An 18,251-nucleotide genomic window follows, 5' to 3' on the forward strand; every position below is an offset into this window, starting at 1 on the left:
CCATTTATTTAGACTTAATTTACACATTTTTACCTACTTCGAGGTTACAAATGGAACTTGATTGTAAAAACTCAAGTCTTTGTGTTCTGCTGGTGCCTATATAGTAATTTTGCTATTAGACAACGTCGTACTTGGAGTTCATACATGTTAAATAAAATAATATTTAAAGCCTGTCCTTGTTTTGTCCCTGGCTACTCAGTAATCTATCCAGCGTCCACAATCTTTTGGTCTTATTGAACTCCAAGTTATAAATTACACGCTCACTGCATTCCGATTAACGTTTGTAATTATTTTCCCTATGATTGCTTTTCATAACATGTCTAAAATATATAGAAAGCCGAGTGAAAAATGAAGAGGAATGTCATTATTTTCTTTGTTACGTTAATTATTTTGGAGTTTGTGAGTATTTGCACAAAAATTTTACTTGGTCCATTTTAGGGTACAGACTTAGGTACATTATGTATACTTTTTAATTACTTATCAAAAACAAAACAATAAAATTTATTATTTCAGGCCAGTGCCGATCCAGTTGTCTATTTCAATGGTATATCTCAACCAGAGCGACGACAAAGTACGAAAATGTTTATTCCCTAATATATATTTTTAGAAAAAAGCAATATACCTATATTAAGTTAGAACTCATCATTAGAATTTTCAAAGAGGTAGGTTTCAGAAATTAGGCGGACTACAACTAAAGACAGAAGGCGTGCAAAAAGAGAGCCCAGCAGCATTGGGGAACGATGTGGGAAAGCGGGCTGAAAATAACTTCAGCCCACTTTTCAGAAAGTAGTACCTAGTTCTAAAACCTCGCTATGTAACAGAGATTATATATTATTACGTCTTTGTAATTTTACTAGCTGCGGCGTGGGGCTTCGCTTCGTGGACTTTCGGAATTCTGAACTGCCTTCCTCATATAAATAAATAAAAACAAATCAAACTCGAGATTAGCTCCTTCGAACTATACTATACCTATATAATGTGAGATTTTATTTCTAATCAGTAAATGATCAAGAAGCTGATGATATTAGAGACGATATAAGCGAAGCCGAAAATGAAGATAGCGGACACGTTCATAAATTAAAGGGCGATGATACTGATGATGAAGGCCAAGTTGAAAAACTAAGCGATGGTGACTCTGAAGGTAAGTGCCCATACAATCATAAATTATAAGATTTTTTGATGAAAAAGTGTAATATCTGATTATAAATAAAACTTTTTTTTTTTCAGAGGAAAATTATGTCGCGAGGCCTCTTACTGTCGGTAATTGTCTTGCATAATTTTTCACAATTCAAAGACACCATTCAAATATTTAAAAGTAATAACATATTTTATCATAGCTGCGCCCTGGGTCTCTGCATCCGTAGGAATTTCAGTTTCATGTTATTCCAGGTTTTATGCTATTCGCGAATCAAATTTCGTCAAAATCCATCAAGTAGTCTTTGTGTGAGAGAGTAAACAAATATAATGAATATATTTATATTGTGATTTCAGGTGACACATTTACCGCTCGAGAACTTCTACCTGTTGCTGAAAAACTGTTTGAGAAAAGTTAGTAAGCATTTTATGTACTTAGAGAAAACAGAAAACGACTAGGTATAAACTTAATAAAATAAAAACGTTTGTTAAAAGGATGAAAGCCATCACACGTGACTTATGTTTTTCATAAATATGCAGTATTTAAAATATATTGTTATTAAATTACGTATGTTTGAATTACAGTCGAACATCCAGGAGGTAAGGTATCATAATTTTACTACAAGTTGTTAAGTTTGTTAAGTTGTATAGTAATAATATAAGTAATGTTTTGACATGAAACACATTTTCTATCAGAGGGAAAGGGGATTGTTTCATCATCAACCCAGCCAGAGGAGCTGTCGGATAAATTGTTTAAAGCCTTTTGTAAGTTCCGCCTTTTCTACTTATTAACAATTCAATTTACTAACATAGTTTTAAGTTACATGTTGCCAACAAATTTTGATTTCATCGTTATCTGAATAAAAATGTATTTTTTTACACTTTAATTTCAAACATAATATAACTATTTATTTATACCTATACCTACACATCATTATACCTACATAGCATCGAATAATGTGTAGGTATAAATATTTCTGACACCTTAACAAAATGCGTAACAATGCTATTACAGTTATGACTTCCGACCGCATAGTAACATTAACAGGTAAGTGCTTAGGTACATTAGTTAATAGTATGATCGTCTGCACTTACTGTGTAGTTACCAAATTTTTATAAAAGGTTTAGACTAAAATAGGCGAAGTACAAGTAAAATACAGATACAGTATCACGTCTTTATCCCTTACAGGGCAGACTATAAAATTGAGATTCTTGAGTTTTGAATTGATATTAACAAAGTCAGTCTATTTATAGGTACGGTATAATTATAGAATAACGTAATTAAAGAAACAAGTTTTTTCTCGTTTAAGTTATTTTCGATTCCGTACCTAATATATAATTGACTGGACATAGACATGACACAGGCATATGAAGCAATAAAAAATTATAATACTTATTAATAGAAAAAATATTTCAGAGGATGATATAATTTCGCTTGATACACTACAAAGTCTAGCTCTGGTTGGAGAACCAGGTAACTAAGATCAGAGGCCGTAGTACGAATTTTTATAAATAAATGTTGATGTTATCTGATAACGCAGATCCACGTATACACTAAAGGTTGTCGGACCACGTTGTCGGGAGTACCTATTTGTCAAACCACATGATACTCAAACACTAAATTTACGTGTTGCTGCAACATTGCGCAATGTCCAGCAACATGCCCCATAATATTCTACGATTGTTGTTGAGTGTGGACACGAGCACAGCGTGTCGCTCATTCTGTTATACCGAATACTAATAACTTGATAGATTAGCCTAACACGTCGAGTGTGGGAGATAGGAAGTCCGCGGGACAAAATCTTCGGGCAATATGTACGGGGCATGTTGCACGATTTATCCCCTTGCATTTAACATCAGCGTTTAGTAACAAAATCTCGCACTAAGGCCTCTGCACTGCCTCAGTGACAATATTTTACCTGTGAAAATTCATTTACTGCTTATTTTTCTACTCGTAGTTTTTCCAGAAAATTTACATATAGATTTTACTTTAAAAAATAAGTCTTTTGTTTTGGCTTTTTTATTATAAACGAAAGATTAGAACATATTCACAGCAGTTATTTAAATTTATTAATTATTTGCTGCGTCCGTGGGAATTTCGGGATAAAAAAATACAAGTTATTTTCTACCCGTGTACCAAATTTCATAATAATAGGTCCAGTAGATAATTCGTGAAAAGGTAACAAACAAACTTACTTTCGCATTTGTAATATTAGTTGGGATTGTATTATTTTCCAATAAATATGCAACTTGATGTATTTGTTGTTAACAAGTTTTTAATTATTCAGGAAATACATAATACTTATGTATGTTATGTACTTATTTGGATTGTATTTTTCTCATATGATTTTGTATTTATTATTTCAGCAACACGAAAAAATTTCGTCGATCAACCCAAAGAAAAAATACATAAAAAGATTGTAGATGTTAATGGTATGGTTGTGTTATATATAAATAGTTATAACTACATTATGAAAATACAACATTTAACACAAATCTAACATTTTTAAGGGCAATGGGTCGAAATAAATGATAATGGGAACACTTCGAATTTAAAAGGTAATAAAAAATTTTGTAAACTATAATTATTTTTGTTATCCCAATGCGTGTTCTATATTTTGCATTTTAATTGTAATACGAGTATAATTCTGCCACATGCTTCACATTTTAGAGAACCTTGTTTTATGTACATGAAATTTATGTTGCAGTTTTAACCAAACAAACTCAAGTTCGTAATCCGAAAATCAGTAAAACAAAAAATATCGGATCTCAGCGACGAGGTATTTCACGTCTATTTATTAGTTACCGCTTACCGTAGTTATCGATTTAAGTAAATATTGCATTATCGATTAGTAGATTCAATAGTAGCATTTATCGATTTAAGTAAATATTGCTAAAAAAAAATATTTGTGATTTAAGAAAATAAGTTGATAAAGAAGTTAGGCAAGAATCGCCATTTGGTAGTTCATCGAAAATATATGGAAAATAATAAAAGCATCCCAGAAAAACCTCCTTGTCGCTGGAGTTACGTGTGCAAAGACCCGCTCGACTTGGATTCCTGTCGATTAAAAGAAAACTGTACTCTACGTCAACCAGACGAAAAAGTGGATCACAATCAATGTAAGTGGTTTATAAATTATATTACTCACTTATAAAGTTATTAAGTAGTTGGGGCGACATGTAATTAAGTAAAGTATATCTTAGGTAATTTACATGACTAATATCTAGCCTTTTTACAGATATTGAAACCAATATAAACGAAGACCCAAAAATGTTAAATAAGTTTCGTAAATTTTGTAAGTATTCAAATGCTCATTCTCATTACTGTCTATTAGTTTTGCCATAGGCTTTGCCCCACAGATGCTCGTGAGGAATTTCGGGTATGTGTAGTACCACATACTTGAGGAAGGCAATATCCTCAAGTATGTGGCTATCAATCGAAATAAGATTATTGTAATAGATTAGCGCTTTCATACAATCCAATTTTTATAAATAAATAAAACTTTATTCCTTTTTAAACCTTTCGCCGGGTGTCACTACTAAAAAAGTGCCTTAGCGCCAGATACATATTTATGCTGAGCTGAATGCATCCACGCTTGCTACATAACAAACATCAATTTTGTCATTAATCAACTGCAACGGTAGAGGCATGGGATAGCTTGCCTAGTCCGCGACCGTTGTTAATAGGTTAATTCTATTTACAGTATCAATAAATGCACTGGATGAAGAAGTAGAGAAAATTAGTAAGTAATATATTCAGTTACGGTTCCTGGGCCCAAAAAATACTCACGACTTGATGTCGTCGTAAAGCAATATAGTAATAGTAATTTATAAGCCTGATGATATCACCTTCTCAACCTTCTCTCTAAATACGACATGATCAAGTGTTTACATTTTAGGTAGTAAAATAATTAAAAAATGTTTTGTTATTTTTCAGTTGAAAAAAGAGTACTTAAATATAAACCGAAAAATATGGGTAAGTACTCTCCAGAATTCTCATTACTTCTATGATCTCAATGTTCTTTTTCTTCATTATTAATGAGGAGATGACAAGGTCAGAAAATTCTGAAAAAGATTTAGTTAGAGTAGAAAGTTAGCTGGAAAGTCCATTTAAAAAAAATATATAAAAAACCCAACCAACATAAAAAACTAAAATGTTGAAACAAGTCATCACCATAAAAGCACTAATTAAGGTTGTTTGTCGAACAAACATAGCCTTTTTTCGCTAAGATATTATACATATAGATATATTACGCAATCGTATTATTTTGTATGAGCGTTTGGACGAGTCCAAAACAGCGGGATTTTATTTTTGTCATTATCATAGTATTTTTATATTTATTAAATTTATAAAATTATTATTTATTATATTTATTAAATTTTTGGTGTTTCTAACAATAAAAAGGCCTTTGAATAGTCACTAAGATAAAAATTTGTCATTTACCTTATTATTTAACTACTGAAATGTAAATCAAACTCGTCCTCGTCGAAACATACATAAACCACAAATCTCCCCACAATCTTACGTTATAATATTAGTATAGATTAGATTTCATTAGATAGGCCAGATTTAGATTATATTTACTCTTTTTTTAAAATAAATTATATCGAGTATGTAAAATGATCTTTGATTTCAGGCAGTGCGGAAAACATGGAGAGCTTATCTGAATATTTCCGCAAAATACTTGTATCAAGTGGTGAGTAGAGCAAAAGTTTGATCCTTATACCTGATTGCGGGCTGAAAAAGAGGTTCTTAGTTACCGCTTATAAAAAAGTGTATGACCAGAGGATAGCTAAGTGTAAACGTTAATATAAATGAGAATCATAACTAAATACGTGAATTAAACATTTAAATATCACCGACATTCTTCCCTTCATGGTTAAAAACAACCTTAATTCAACATTTCAATAAAAAAAAACAATCAAAATCAATACTTTGGGGTGGGGGCTATATACAAACTTACGACAGCCTTAGGTCGGGGATAAAAAAAATAATCAATGTATATTATATTATTTATAATAATTTGTTATATATATTCCAGACAAAGCGGTAACTACGACAATTGGAGAAGAAGAGTATAGTGACACTACTGAGCCGATTGCAAAAGCAAAGACGAAACTGAAAGGAGATGACAGCAAGGTCAAGAGTCTGAAACCTGAGGTATTTGTTCACTGTTCATAATTCTACTGTTGCTAAACAGTAGAATCAAACAGACCGTGTGTAGGAACAACCAAACAGGTTGCAAGTTTGTTTCGATATTCTCACATATTAAGAACTAGCTAATGCCCGCAACTTCAACTATTTAGCCAAACTCTTCTTCACGTGGTCCAGTTGTTCGATTTTTATACCTCAACAAAAAATGCTCATTAGGCAGAACAACTTTTGTTAGACGTAGACATTTCTATATTTCCTATAGTTTAGTTGGAACATCATAGTTCCCCATCAGGTGTTCCAGTTTTCAAAATCATTTATAGGTACCCTGTATATAGCTATTGCCCAGACTTAATTGCTATATAACACAAAAAGTTTTATTTGAATCCGTCCATTAATTCTGGAGATTAGCATGTACAAACAGACAAACAGACACACAAACAGATTATTTTTTTCACATTCTTACTCTGTTACAACTATGACTCTATCGCCTAATTTTGTTTTTATATAAATATATTCGATGTACAGAAAAATTTTCTTCTACTATTTTATGATGTATTGTTAAAAAGTGTTTTAGTAAAATGTTTATTTACAGAATAGTGATGAAAGAAGACTGAGAAGTAAGGGCTGATGAGTTAAATATTACATAGCTACTTAATTAGGAAAACAAATAAATAAATATGTACTCTACACCTACATTTTTATTACATTTCACATCGGGCTGTAATGACCTAGCAGTCTGTAATTACATAATGCTGCCGAAAACAAGCTATTTTATGAGTGTAAGTAGACATACTCTAAAATAAACAAGCCCCAATGCCGTGGCACTGACCTTTATTAAAGAAATGAATTTTAATTATTATGTAATTATTACGGGAATTTAATAATATTATTTAATAATGTAAATTGAACTAGGTACAGGGATAGCTATCCCATGTAACCACGTAACCTTTAAATTTTACCTTGAAGCTGAAAGGCAAAGGTCACACGTGGCCAGGTGGAGGAGAGCGGCGTAACTCGGCCGAGGCTGGACAGTAGAATGCAAGCGTCCCGGAATCGAATGACGTCGCTTGGCCTCCGTCACGCCGGATACCTCATTCTCAACCCCGACCATCATACACTTTATGAGACTACTAGCTAATTAATGCCTGCATCTTCGACCGCGGCAAATGTATCGGTACATAAATAAAAACAGGTGCGTTTATCATACAAACTTAACACTACTGGGCTCTGGGGATAGGATTTTGAAAAGAATTGTTTGAACTCAGGTTTTTAACTTATGCATACCGAATTGTTTAGCTGTGAATACGTAACAGACGAACAGAGATATTTTCGAATTAATAATATTGGTATGGACATTACCTCTAATGTCCATATGGAAGTATGGATTCTTGTCTTGTTTATATTGTTTATATCGGAGCCATAAACAATAATACACGACCGTATGCAACTTGATACTTTATCCGGTTGGAGCGACTACAGGGAGATGCAGATACTCAAAGTCAAAATAAAAGCATTTATTCAGAAATCTATAAAAATCCCAATTCTCGCAGCTTAGTTTTTCTACCGTAAAAAGTTGTGAGATCCAAGTAATACCAAGTCGATTAATTTATTTAGTCCCTACTTAAGGAACCTTCTGTCTTAAGTTATTACGCAAGTTATTGCCACATTAATATTAAAAATCTTTTAGGTTTTAAATAATTATATCAACTTGGCCATTACATGAAAACACAGTGTATCTTACAAGTAATACATATATTATATTTGATTGTTAGTCCATGGCGCCCCACGCGATTGAAACTCTCGTCTCCAAAACGAATGTGTAATTTTTCCAAGCGGCTCATCAGATGACATCATTGATTCCAACATGGATCTGGGGGCATTTAAACTTGTCAATAAACCAAGAAGTGGAGACGGCATCTAGTGCAACCAATTCACTAAAATTGTATGATAATAACTTGCGTAATAACTTAAGACAGAAGGTCCCTTGAGTAGGGACTAAATAAATTAATCGACTTGGTATTACATGGATATCACAACTTTTTACGGTAGAAAAACTGAACTGCGAGGCTAGGGTGTTTGTTGGTATTAGAACTTTACGGATACTTTTCATCAAATTTATTTCGTTATATATTAATTATCTTAAGCTAAAACATTCATAAAACTAGCATTAAGGAACAACCGATGCTGAAAAGAAAAGACGATCGGGTTGTGAAGATTAAGCTAAATGTTATAAGCATTCTTGAATGTAGGTATGTTCCTTTCTTGTCTAAGTTGCATTTAATTACATTGCAGCGTTTTCCTTTCGTCTACATTTTAATTAGATTTGCGTCAACTCCGTAACATGTTAGGATGTGGCAGTAAACTGTGAAACATTTTACTCTACAAGACTGAAATTTTATTCCGGCATAAGGAGGAAAAAATAACGATTTCTTTGCCTATGACGAATAGTCGTTTGAAGTTACTGATCGCGTATTTGAGATCGATCACAAAGTGTAGTAATAACTAGTAACATGGTCTTGCGAACTTTTAATTGAAATTTGGTTTCGGGAAGTGACATTTCAATCTGACTTCGCTTTTGTTGCATGAAACTGTACTGCAACATTCAACGGTAACTCTCTCTCTCTTTCGCATTAGTTTTTCCGGTTTCTTCCTCATTTCAACGATAGTTCCTTTCAGAGAAGTTATTACATTAGGAGTAGATTTTGGTGATGTTCAAATAATGTCCTTGATAATAAAACGATCTTGCTTGTATAAATATTTCGACATACATAAACCTACTTGGGCTCCGATGGTCTCTGGCGTCGGAAGTAACCAGGAAAAAGCTCAGATGAGAGAGTTGGGAAACATGTTAATTATTTGAAATAAAAAATTCAGTGATAAATAGTTACTTTGTAAAAAGCGCGAACAAATATTTTTAACTGAGCATAAAATTGCAGCAGCTTGCGGCAGTACTTTCGCTGAGGATAAAACCTTTTATTTAGCTACGCGACGTTGACTCCCGATCGCGTCGTCTGAGCAAGCTGCCGGATCGGAAGGCTATCAAACGTAATCCACATTTTATTCCTTCATTGATATTAAAAAAGAATAGAACACTAAAGATACGTACGCTATAACCGAGGAGAAGATTTGTGAAAATAAACTTAAGGATTTAGCCGATTAAACTTAAATTTAGTCTAGATGATAGGCCAACGCAATGTCGTAAATGGGATAAGTCAAAACTTTTTACAGCTTATCTACACTAATGATATAATGTGTTAGATAATAATCTGTAACCAAAGCTTGTTTAAAACTGTTTATTTTAATAGGTCTGTGGTACGGCAGGTGAACACACCCAATTACGTTTCGATCAGACGAGTGCCGGCGGCGCGTGCGGTCGGTCTAACCGGATTATTGTGCCACAAAATATAGTAAATATAGAACGGGCACTTTCTAACATTAATCTTCAATGCCAATTACCCAACTGGCTCTATGGTTTCTATACTATGTATCTACGATTGCGGTATCTGCTGTCGTAGCCATTAAATCTTTTCTGGAAAGACAGTCGTGCTGTTGAGCTAGCTATATTTGCCATCGACATGCAAAGATGAAGAATCCAATCTTAAATCACCTGCATAACATAATCCAATTTTAAATTAGTCGAATTATTATCAAAACAACACAAACAATCTTTTAAAACTAGTTCCTTGTAAGCCAAAGGTATGTCGATTCATTTCACACACTAGACCAAGAAGGTAGGTACCCAATGCTCATTGTATGATTGTATGTAAATTGTACGGAACCATCTATTTCTGTGCTACCTATATTTTGTATCCGCGGTGCGAGCGTGGTGCGACGACCTACCGCCATCTACCACATAATTCGATACTATCTCATCAGCTCCTCAATATTCAGCCACCGCAGACTGGGTGCTAAAGACATTTGACCACTCAAAATAAAATCACGGTGGTCAGCGGTCAAATGTATAAATAATATATAACTAATTATCTTTGAACTTATTTTGAAGGTTTATCAAACTAGTTACTAGCTATTGTTCGAGTAACCAATACCAAATTTTTTGTCTTTGACAAAGTTCTTTAGAATGATTATGTCAAATAGAATGCTGTTCTCCACTTATATTTTCTACAATTAAAACAACCATCCTCAGTCTCATCTGACTTTCACGCAGCCTTTTCTGTCTACCTGTAGCTTCACTTCTTCTGTACAATCTTAGTCTGTACCTCTCACGGTAAGCAAGTAGCGTGCTAGAAGAGCATGTACTTGTTGTTCTGGTCGTTCTTTTAAAGGAGAATCCGTATAACATCGCATATTAGGGTGAAGTCATCAACTGTGGATTACGTAAGGCAATACAATATCCCTTGCAGTTGATAGGATTGATTAATTATAGCCCTAATAATATAGTACCTAAACCTCAATTACGGGAACCGAAATAAATTGAGTAGATTACGTTGTATTTAATATTAACATACTTGACGAGGTATGAATACTTCATAACTTAAATGAAACTATTCCAGTTTAATAACGAAATGGTAGTAACAATTCGAAGTTAATTAAAATCTGAATTTGATATTGAGTGCAAACTCTACTGGGCAAACGTGGATTTCATCCGTCCATTATGAACATCGACCGACATATTTACTTAACCTGTTTCAGGGACAAAACCGGCACTCGTTTGCCATAGCCGCAGCACGGCGCAGACAAAGCGGAAAACGATTGTCGCAGCGGGACTCGGCCTCGGCCAACCGACTCTATTTCATTTGGATTCCATTTTTCTTTGATATTTGATGAAGATGTCATACGTTTTGTCGCATATGCCATGACCCTTTTGTTCTTCATTGTCTTTAATTTCAATATTGTATATGTAATCTTTAGGAGTAAGTAATAATGATTAAAACATGCTTAAGTATGTTTTAATTAAGATTGTTTTCTTTGAACACTCCTACGAGATGGTGAGTATTTAAAATATTTAGAATTTTCCATCAATTTACGTCCCTTGCGGGAGTCAATTGCTTGGAGACTGAGAACGCATAAAGAGACACACCTTAAAGGAGTATTGTTCTACTTCTAAAATATTTAAATCTCTTGGGCGACTTTCCCGTGCTCCAGTAAAATGCAAAACACAGGAAAGTTTTCCCCCAAATCAACGGAGTCAGCGGAGTCCCGGCGAGCCGTCCTGCAAACACACCCGGGCTACAAACAAACTTTAATTCAGCTCGGTGACGACGGTACTTCGTTTCGGAATTTCTTCAGAGGAAGCCCGAACACCAGTTACTTTAGAATATTTTGATTATTAGGTTCTTGCCCCGGCTAAGCCTATAAATATAGATACTCGAATAAATCAGGGAGGTAATTAAATAAATTAATATTAAACTATATCCAGCAGTTAATATATAGAACGTTAGTTACGTTAATAACTAACTAAAATGTAATCGACGATATGCTAGTTATGAACTGTAATGGATTCCCATTTCCAAACAAATTGCTCTTACATGAACTTGTTAAATATATAGATAGTAGACAATGCGCCGTATTATTTCCAGTAATAGGGTCAAACTTAGACCACCTATTAAATTGCATGGTTTTTCAAATAATCAGAAACAAGGGCGGTGCAGAGAGAGTTTCTACACAAAGCAATGTTGCAGTGTATACCATTATCTACAAACTAGTTCAGCGACTATGCAGAAGCAAAAAGGCAATATTGCCACCCAGACGAATATATTTGTAAATGATCCAACCTGGGAAAAAATACGGCTTCATTCACGTAGAAATGGCGATAGTTGTACCTCGCAAACGTTGCTGCTGGCAGTTCTATATTTTCATATTACATTTTTAAACAAAGACACAATATATTTGCTACGTACCGTGGTTCAATATTGAATACAATCTGAAACAAAAAATAAACAACTTAGAGTGTTTTTAGAGATATAAATAAAAACTAACACACGCAGAGCGGATATCTAAATTGACGCTTTTCCTGAATCTCTTTTACAGGAAATTAAAACAAATAACTGAATATTATTTTATTATTAGTAATGTATACTGTGTGACATTGTACAAAAAAAATATATTGAGTCAGTATTCGTTCAATCATAAAGGCTAATATTAAATAACGACTATCATTATAAAAAAGATTTATGCAAGTGGAAGTGAAATTCATCAATCGTCTACTTGGAAACAATGGTTTACAATTTGCATATAATGAAAAGATTATTCAAGCACCGTGCACTAAGTGCCAATGAAACGCTCCTGGGACACCTAATTACGTGGCAGCATTTTTCTCACTCGGCAGAGCCATATCGAGCGACCAGTGGGAGCCCAGCACGCATTCTTGCCACAATAGCTTTCCTGCCGGCTTCACTTTTTCTTTACCCGAGTGTCATGAATAATAAAATTGTATACGATTTTTTAATGTCTCAACAATGTCCTGAGCAGACCTTTTGTGTTCTGCATGTTCAAGAGCTTCGGATAGCTTTAATTATTACACTAGCACCCCTCGATTTTTTTCAGCCGAATTCGAAAATTTTCGTTGACATCGAAATATTCCACAGAAACATTATTACGAATACCAAACGTTAAGATTGGATTTGTTGTCTTTAAATTGAATGGTATTTCCGTTACAACAAAAAGAAAATAAACAATTGGTCCGGACGTATAATCCATTGAGATCCCGGAAACTCTTACGTGTAAAGAAATAACAAACTTAATTTAGTATGTTAGAGGGAAACAAAGTTGAATACCGTCATTAATTTAGATCATATTATCTTGGGCTTTTCTTTATGGAGCTGTCATATAAATAAAACTCCCAAGTCATTAGCTTCGGCTATGGTACGATCCCTGACAAATATTACCAGGGATACAGCGAGATTAACATTGTCCTCCATCAATATTTGACATCAGTCGCAGAGGAGCCAAATAAAATTATTATGAATGACCCACCGATAGGCGGATGACGTGAAGGTTCCTGTTTTGCTCTCATATTACATGCGATGACCTAATTCGTAAAATATTTCTCGTGTCATTGGGTGATTGAAGTTGCGGGAATCGATACTGATAACTGTAACGAGTATCTTCATATCTATACTATGATGTAATAGTTTCAGTTTATGGGATGATATCGGACACTTTAACAATCTGTATATGTTTTATGATGGCATTGCACAAGAATGGGCTTTAGGAGACTCAAATATTATTGTGTGTGAAAAAAGATTGCTTGCTCTTATTCCTCTACGAAATATTTTTACGCTTATATGCAGCGGTTTCGCAACGTAACGTAGGATATAATCACTGAGCTTAACGTATTTAAAAGAACACGATGTATTTTGTAATACATCTCTCTCCAGGATGCTACTAACCCCGGCTCGGTCGGCCTCGCGAGCGATCTCATAACTGTGTCAAGGATAATAAGCAGTAAATTTTCTATGTAAAAGTAAAATACGCCGCCCAGAGAAATAGACATTTTCTATTTGTTGACTATTGAGCTACGATATGAGCATCGAACTCTTATTAATTTGAGCAATCGATAAATGTAGGAAACTAATTTATTTAGCATAGCGGTGCTTATGCTTGCATATTATTACTCTCCTATTTTTTGAAGACTCCATGACCACCACTATAAACTTTGCTAGTTTTAGGTGGATTTGTTTGACATTGGCCCGCTTAAGTATACTTTATTATGATGAGTTTCATACAGTGTGGCAGACAGCCAGCAGTCATCGCTCATACGGCTCTTAGGTGGAACACATGGCCAACGTAATCTACCCATTAACTTTCATGTACATATGGCAATCTAATTACGGAAATAAAGGTGACTTGAAATATAAGTACCTAGGTACGTTTACTATGAGTACGGTTGGCCCTCAACTACACTCCTTTTCACGAAACTTCTTCTTGCGCTGTAATAAACTCTGGAATTATAAACTTCCCTCAGCGGTGTTTCCTAATGGTTTTGAAATTGAACCTTTCAAGATCTATCTATCGCTTTCTCAAAACAGTCGCAAACGCGCCGGTGACCCGTATCGGGTTGTTGGTGTCCATGAGCTGCGGTGTTTGCTTACCATCTGACAACGCGCATGCTCGTTTCCCGCTATACTATAAAAACCTACCTACATCTTAATTCCGATTTTCTAAACAAAGTAAATAAGTGAAAACAGCGTGAAAAAGTAGCGCGTAGGTATAAAGTTTATTTGTACACGCTATTTTTAGGAAATACCAATAGGTTTCTGATATAAAAACGCGAGCCTGAAATGGAGTAATACAAAAAAATTACACAAAATTCAGAAAAATAATTCATTAATTACAAAATGGAACTTCTCAAAAGTAGAATATTTAGTCAGTCCGCTATATCGTCAATACCAAACCAACCGAGACGTTTTCAAAGTTTCCAAGATAAACCAAGACGAACATCACAGGAGGGGCTCAAAATACATAAATACTTATTACTTAGACAGTTTAGTATAAACGCCCCATTCGTTAAAACTTTTTGCATTATTTAACGAGTGGGAGGAAATTGTTTCCTATAACGAAACAGCGCCAACCGCGTAAGCCTTGAAAATCATACTAATAAAAGTTTCTAATGCTGGCGAGGCTGGAAGATAGCGTTTCTCTCTCTTCTTTACTCCTTGCACAACAATGAAAAAATTATGAAATGGTATTTTTGTATTGAGAGGTAGAGCTGTAGGAATAAAAACATGTTCATATCTGCTGATAAGTATTTTATATAAAAATCTTCAAAAGGTTACAAGATGAAAGTGAACGACATTTGTACTTATTATGAACCTACCTAGGTACCTACTCAACAGATTTAATAAGGATTTCCAAAGCGGAGGTGATTAATATGATAAAGGAGAGTTTTATTTTGCAATTCACCTAATCGAAAATGCAAGCATTAGGAAAAGGTATATACATATAGTATATGCACCTAAATACCTACTAAATGAAATAAAAGTTTTGTCCTTTAACAGCAACAATTTTGGACTAAATATCCGCTGTACAGAAAAAAGGCGTTCGCTCGATAATGTTTACAATTACTGATATTATGAGTCGCGTTACACGTGGAGGTAAGGGCCGGTCGTCGACCCCGCAGTTCACGGCACCGTTAATCACTTTCGCACGGGAGTGCAATACACACGCCAGCAACGGGTTCATCGCATCGATGCGATTTTCGCAGATCGTTACCCGATTTGTTCTGATAAATTAAATTGCAATCAACTCATATAGCTACTGTTGTTGGACTAAAAATATAAACTAAAATTCTGTTTTCTTTAATTTTTTACTATTTTATTACGCCGGAAACGATAGGATATGACGATATTCAGCTAAACACAGATTCAAAGATACGTCAATATGATCTAAAAATAAAGGCCTTTTCGATATAATTATTTGTTTTATTTTATTTTAAACAAATAAATTTCATTCTGTAACTGTAACTTTAAAATAAAACTGAATGAATGACATTCAGTTTTATTTTAAAGTTACAATCAATACAATAAATATGAATCGAATAAACCACAAAACAGCCAAATACGTGGCCAAAAGAAGCCTCTACGGACCAGATTGTCTTAATAATAAAAACGCATCACGTTCCCTTTTATCTCCCTCGCCCCACCTGAGAGGAAAGCTTCCCGAAGCGAACTTCGTCGGATCTCCGCGTAAAATTTCATTTCTGGACATATGTAGCTATAGCCAACTTATTACGAATATTATGTGCGGCCCTAGCGTGGCTGACAACCGTCTCGAATGAGCGCATAAAAAGGGTCGAAGACGGGTGATGTGAAGTAATTTTATAGCGTAAATCTAGTGTGAAAATAATCTGAACAAATAAAAATTTTAGATTACTATTTTGATCTTTATCACGCTTTCTTCCCGAAGGGTCGCAGGTCAATGATTGTGCACTTGAAATGTGTCCTGAACTCTTGACGGACAACTACGAAATAGGTACTTAAAAGTAATCTTGTATAATACCTACAAAGCTCACTTTGTAGGTAAAGGTAAATTGTATTTATTTACCAGTCGACACAGATTCGAGTCTCGGTATCTCGCTTACTTGAATAATGGTAAACTAAATCAAGTGTCTGGAGGAGATAAAGCAGGAACGGCAGCATCTGGAGCGAGTGCGACATTGCCGTAGTCGTCGTCCCGCCCTTTAGCCTTAGTCCTGAATGTATGACGACCTACGACGGGATATATGGCCGGCAACTTTGCGAAACAGCCGGGACCAGGACAGACACGCAATTTATCGTTCTATTTTCCAAGAAAATTACTTTTTTGTTGCCGCTATGCGTATTAATTTTATAAAACATATTTATTATGCAAGGTGACCAAATGTAGTTTGTGAATAATAAAATGTCACTCTATGATTTTATCTGATTATGTTATTTGTTCTGTTGCTTTCTTTAGTAAGGAGGGTTTAGTGTAAGAAAATAATCTAAACGTAAAAACAGTATACGCTACTTTTGACATAACTACGCGTGCCTATTTAACAAAAAAATATTAAAAATTTTCTCGCACACTATCTTATTCTAAATTTTGTAGTGAAGAATGAGTCCCAAATCTTCAAATAAAGTTGGAATGAACAATAAATAAAATCTCTTTTAAAGTCATGTTGTTATGTTTTCTCTCAGTTAACTTGTTAGTCACTTTTACGAAGTTGGAATAATACCCTTGCGACGACATTAGATAAAGTATCAGTGAAGTCAACTCGAGGTCGTCAACGTCACAATCAGCATATCGTCGTAAAAATATGTATTTATCTTGATTTTATTGTATAAAATATGTGTTACGAATTTATCGTCAATGCGTCGTTTTCGATTATTGAGCAATAACTAAATTGGAATTGGACTTTTGAAATTTAGTTTCTTGAGCCCAGCATTAATGACCTAAGTCGCCATTTTGAAGGGCTGCCTTGAGGAAAACCCCCGCTCGCCCCGGGGAAGTAATGCATTTTCTTTATCACCCTGCGGACAGTTTGCGCACTTTTCGAGAAGGGGACGGCTTTTACGATTATTGCTCATGTTGCTACGTACATGTGATCTGCAATTTAAAAACATTGGATTCGATTTGATCCTATAAATCTTTTAGGTACTTACTTTAGTATCTATTAGCATACTTATTGGCTATAAACTAAGTAGATTTTTGATAACTAATAATGTACTCGTAATATTTTTTCTGAAACTATTAAGTACCGTAGTCCTTTTTGGGAAATCTTTACCTAAACGGCAGTAAAAGTAATTCAATATTCCAGGTTACTAATCAGGTCAGCACAGCTTTGCTATAAAAGGGCTAGGTTTAGTTACAATAAAAACAATATTGCGCCACGCGCCTCTCGCGGCATTTCAAAGCAAAATGACGCAACTCAAGCGTGGGTGAGCTAAAAATGTCAATTTCGTGTTGGATTCCGCCTTGAGAACCGGGAGCGGGAGTCGCATGCGGACGCAAGCTGCACCGGAACACTGACGGCATGCGGACCGTGAAATAATGCACCACGTGTGAATAACATCGGCAATTAATTGCAGCAGGCGAAAGCGCAAGTGTTCCCATGCGAACGCACATTAAATATGACTTATTAGATCGTAATTATGCACATACCTATAATTGTTAAGAGAATTAATACGTAAGCCGTTTATAATATGGGTGGGAGGCAAGGGAAGATTTATTATCAACCCCTCTCACCCGCTTCGAGCTGCATGACTGCACGCGGATGCATGCGGCGTATGTGCCGCTTTTGAGTACACTTCACAGGAGATATGACCTGACATGATAATTCTGTATACCCGTCGATTGAACAACACTAAATGATATAAATGTGTGTGTGTATGTGTTTAGATTCTCAATTCTCACCTCATAACGTTCCTTGACTCGGACGAAGATTTATCCATTATTTATTAGATAGTTCATTTATTAGATAAAATTAATGTGTATGATAATTAATCCACCCACAAAAAATATGTCAGTTAAACTTACTATAATC

The 18,251-nt window shown here is 34.7% G+C and overlaps 2 protein-coding genes across 9 annotated transcripts in view; one reads left to right on the forward strand and one right to left on the reverse strand.

The window, feature by feature from the left end:
- The window catches only part of LOC128669079 (uncharacterized protein), a 94,496-nt gene that overhangs the window by 62,894 nt on the left and 13,351 nt on the right, over positions 1 to 18,251 (reverse strand). For 6 of the 7 annotated variants that reach the window (XM_053755865.2, XM_053769334.2, XM_053745191.2 and 3 more), the window contains exon 2: positions 12,148 to 12,170. The exons of the other annotated variant lie outside the window; for it this stretch is intronic. The gene's annotated coding sequence lies outside the window, so the exon portion shown is untranslated. The remainder of the gene's footprint in view (positions 1 to 12,147; positions 12,171 to 18,251) is intronic. 7 annotated transcript variants of the gene reach the window in all.
- Positions 241 to 6,976, forward strand: LOC128670864 (myb-like protein X). Of its 2 annotated transcripts, XM_053747273.1 has the most exons (19): positions 241 to 399; positions 514 to 571; positions 1,001 to 1,141; positions 1,228 to 1,260; positions 1,492 to 1,548; positions 1,720 to 1,734; positions 1,831 to 1,899; positions 2,150 to 2,182; positions 2,552 to 2,608; positions 3,502 to 3,567; positions 3,646 to 3,693; positions 3,843 to 3,914; positions 4,054 to 4,254; positions 4,374 to 4,430; positions 4,839 to 4,877; positions 5,072 to 5,110; positions 5,772 to 5,831; positions 6,177 to 6,295; positions 6,882 to 6,976. In XM_053747273.1, the coding sequence occupies exons 1-19, from the start codon at positions 349 to 351 to the stop codon at positions 6,915 to 6,917; spliced, it is 1,251 nt and encodes a 416-aa protein (XP_053603248.1). In that variant the 5' UTR covers positions 241 to 348; the 3' UTR covers positions 6,918 to 6,976. The 2 variants fall into 2 exon arrangements, with proteins under 2 accessions (XP_053603248.1, XP_053604065.1); XM_053748090.1 differs by lacking the exon at positions 2,552 to 2,608.

The sequence above is a fragment of the Plodia interpunctella genome, chromosome 1, assembly GCF_027563975.2.
Source record: "Plodia interpunctella isolate USDA-ARS_2022_Savannah chromosome 1, ilPloInte3.2, whole genome shotgun sequence".
Lineage (NCBI taxonomy): Eukaryota > Metazoa > Arthropoda > Insecta > Lepidoptera > Pyralidae > Plodia > Plodia interpunctella.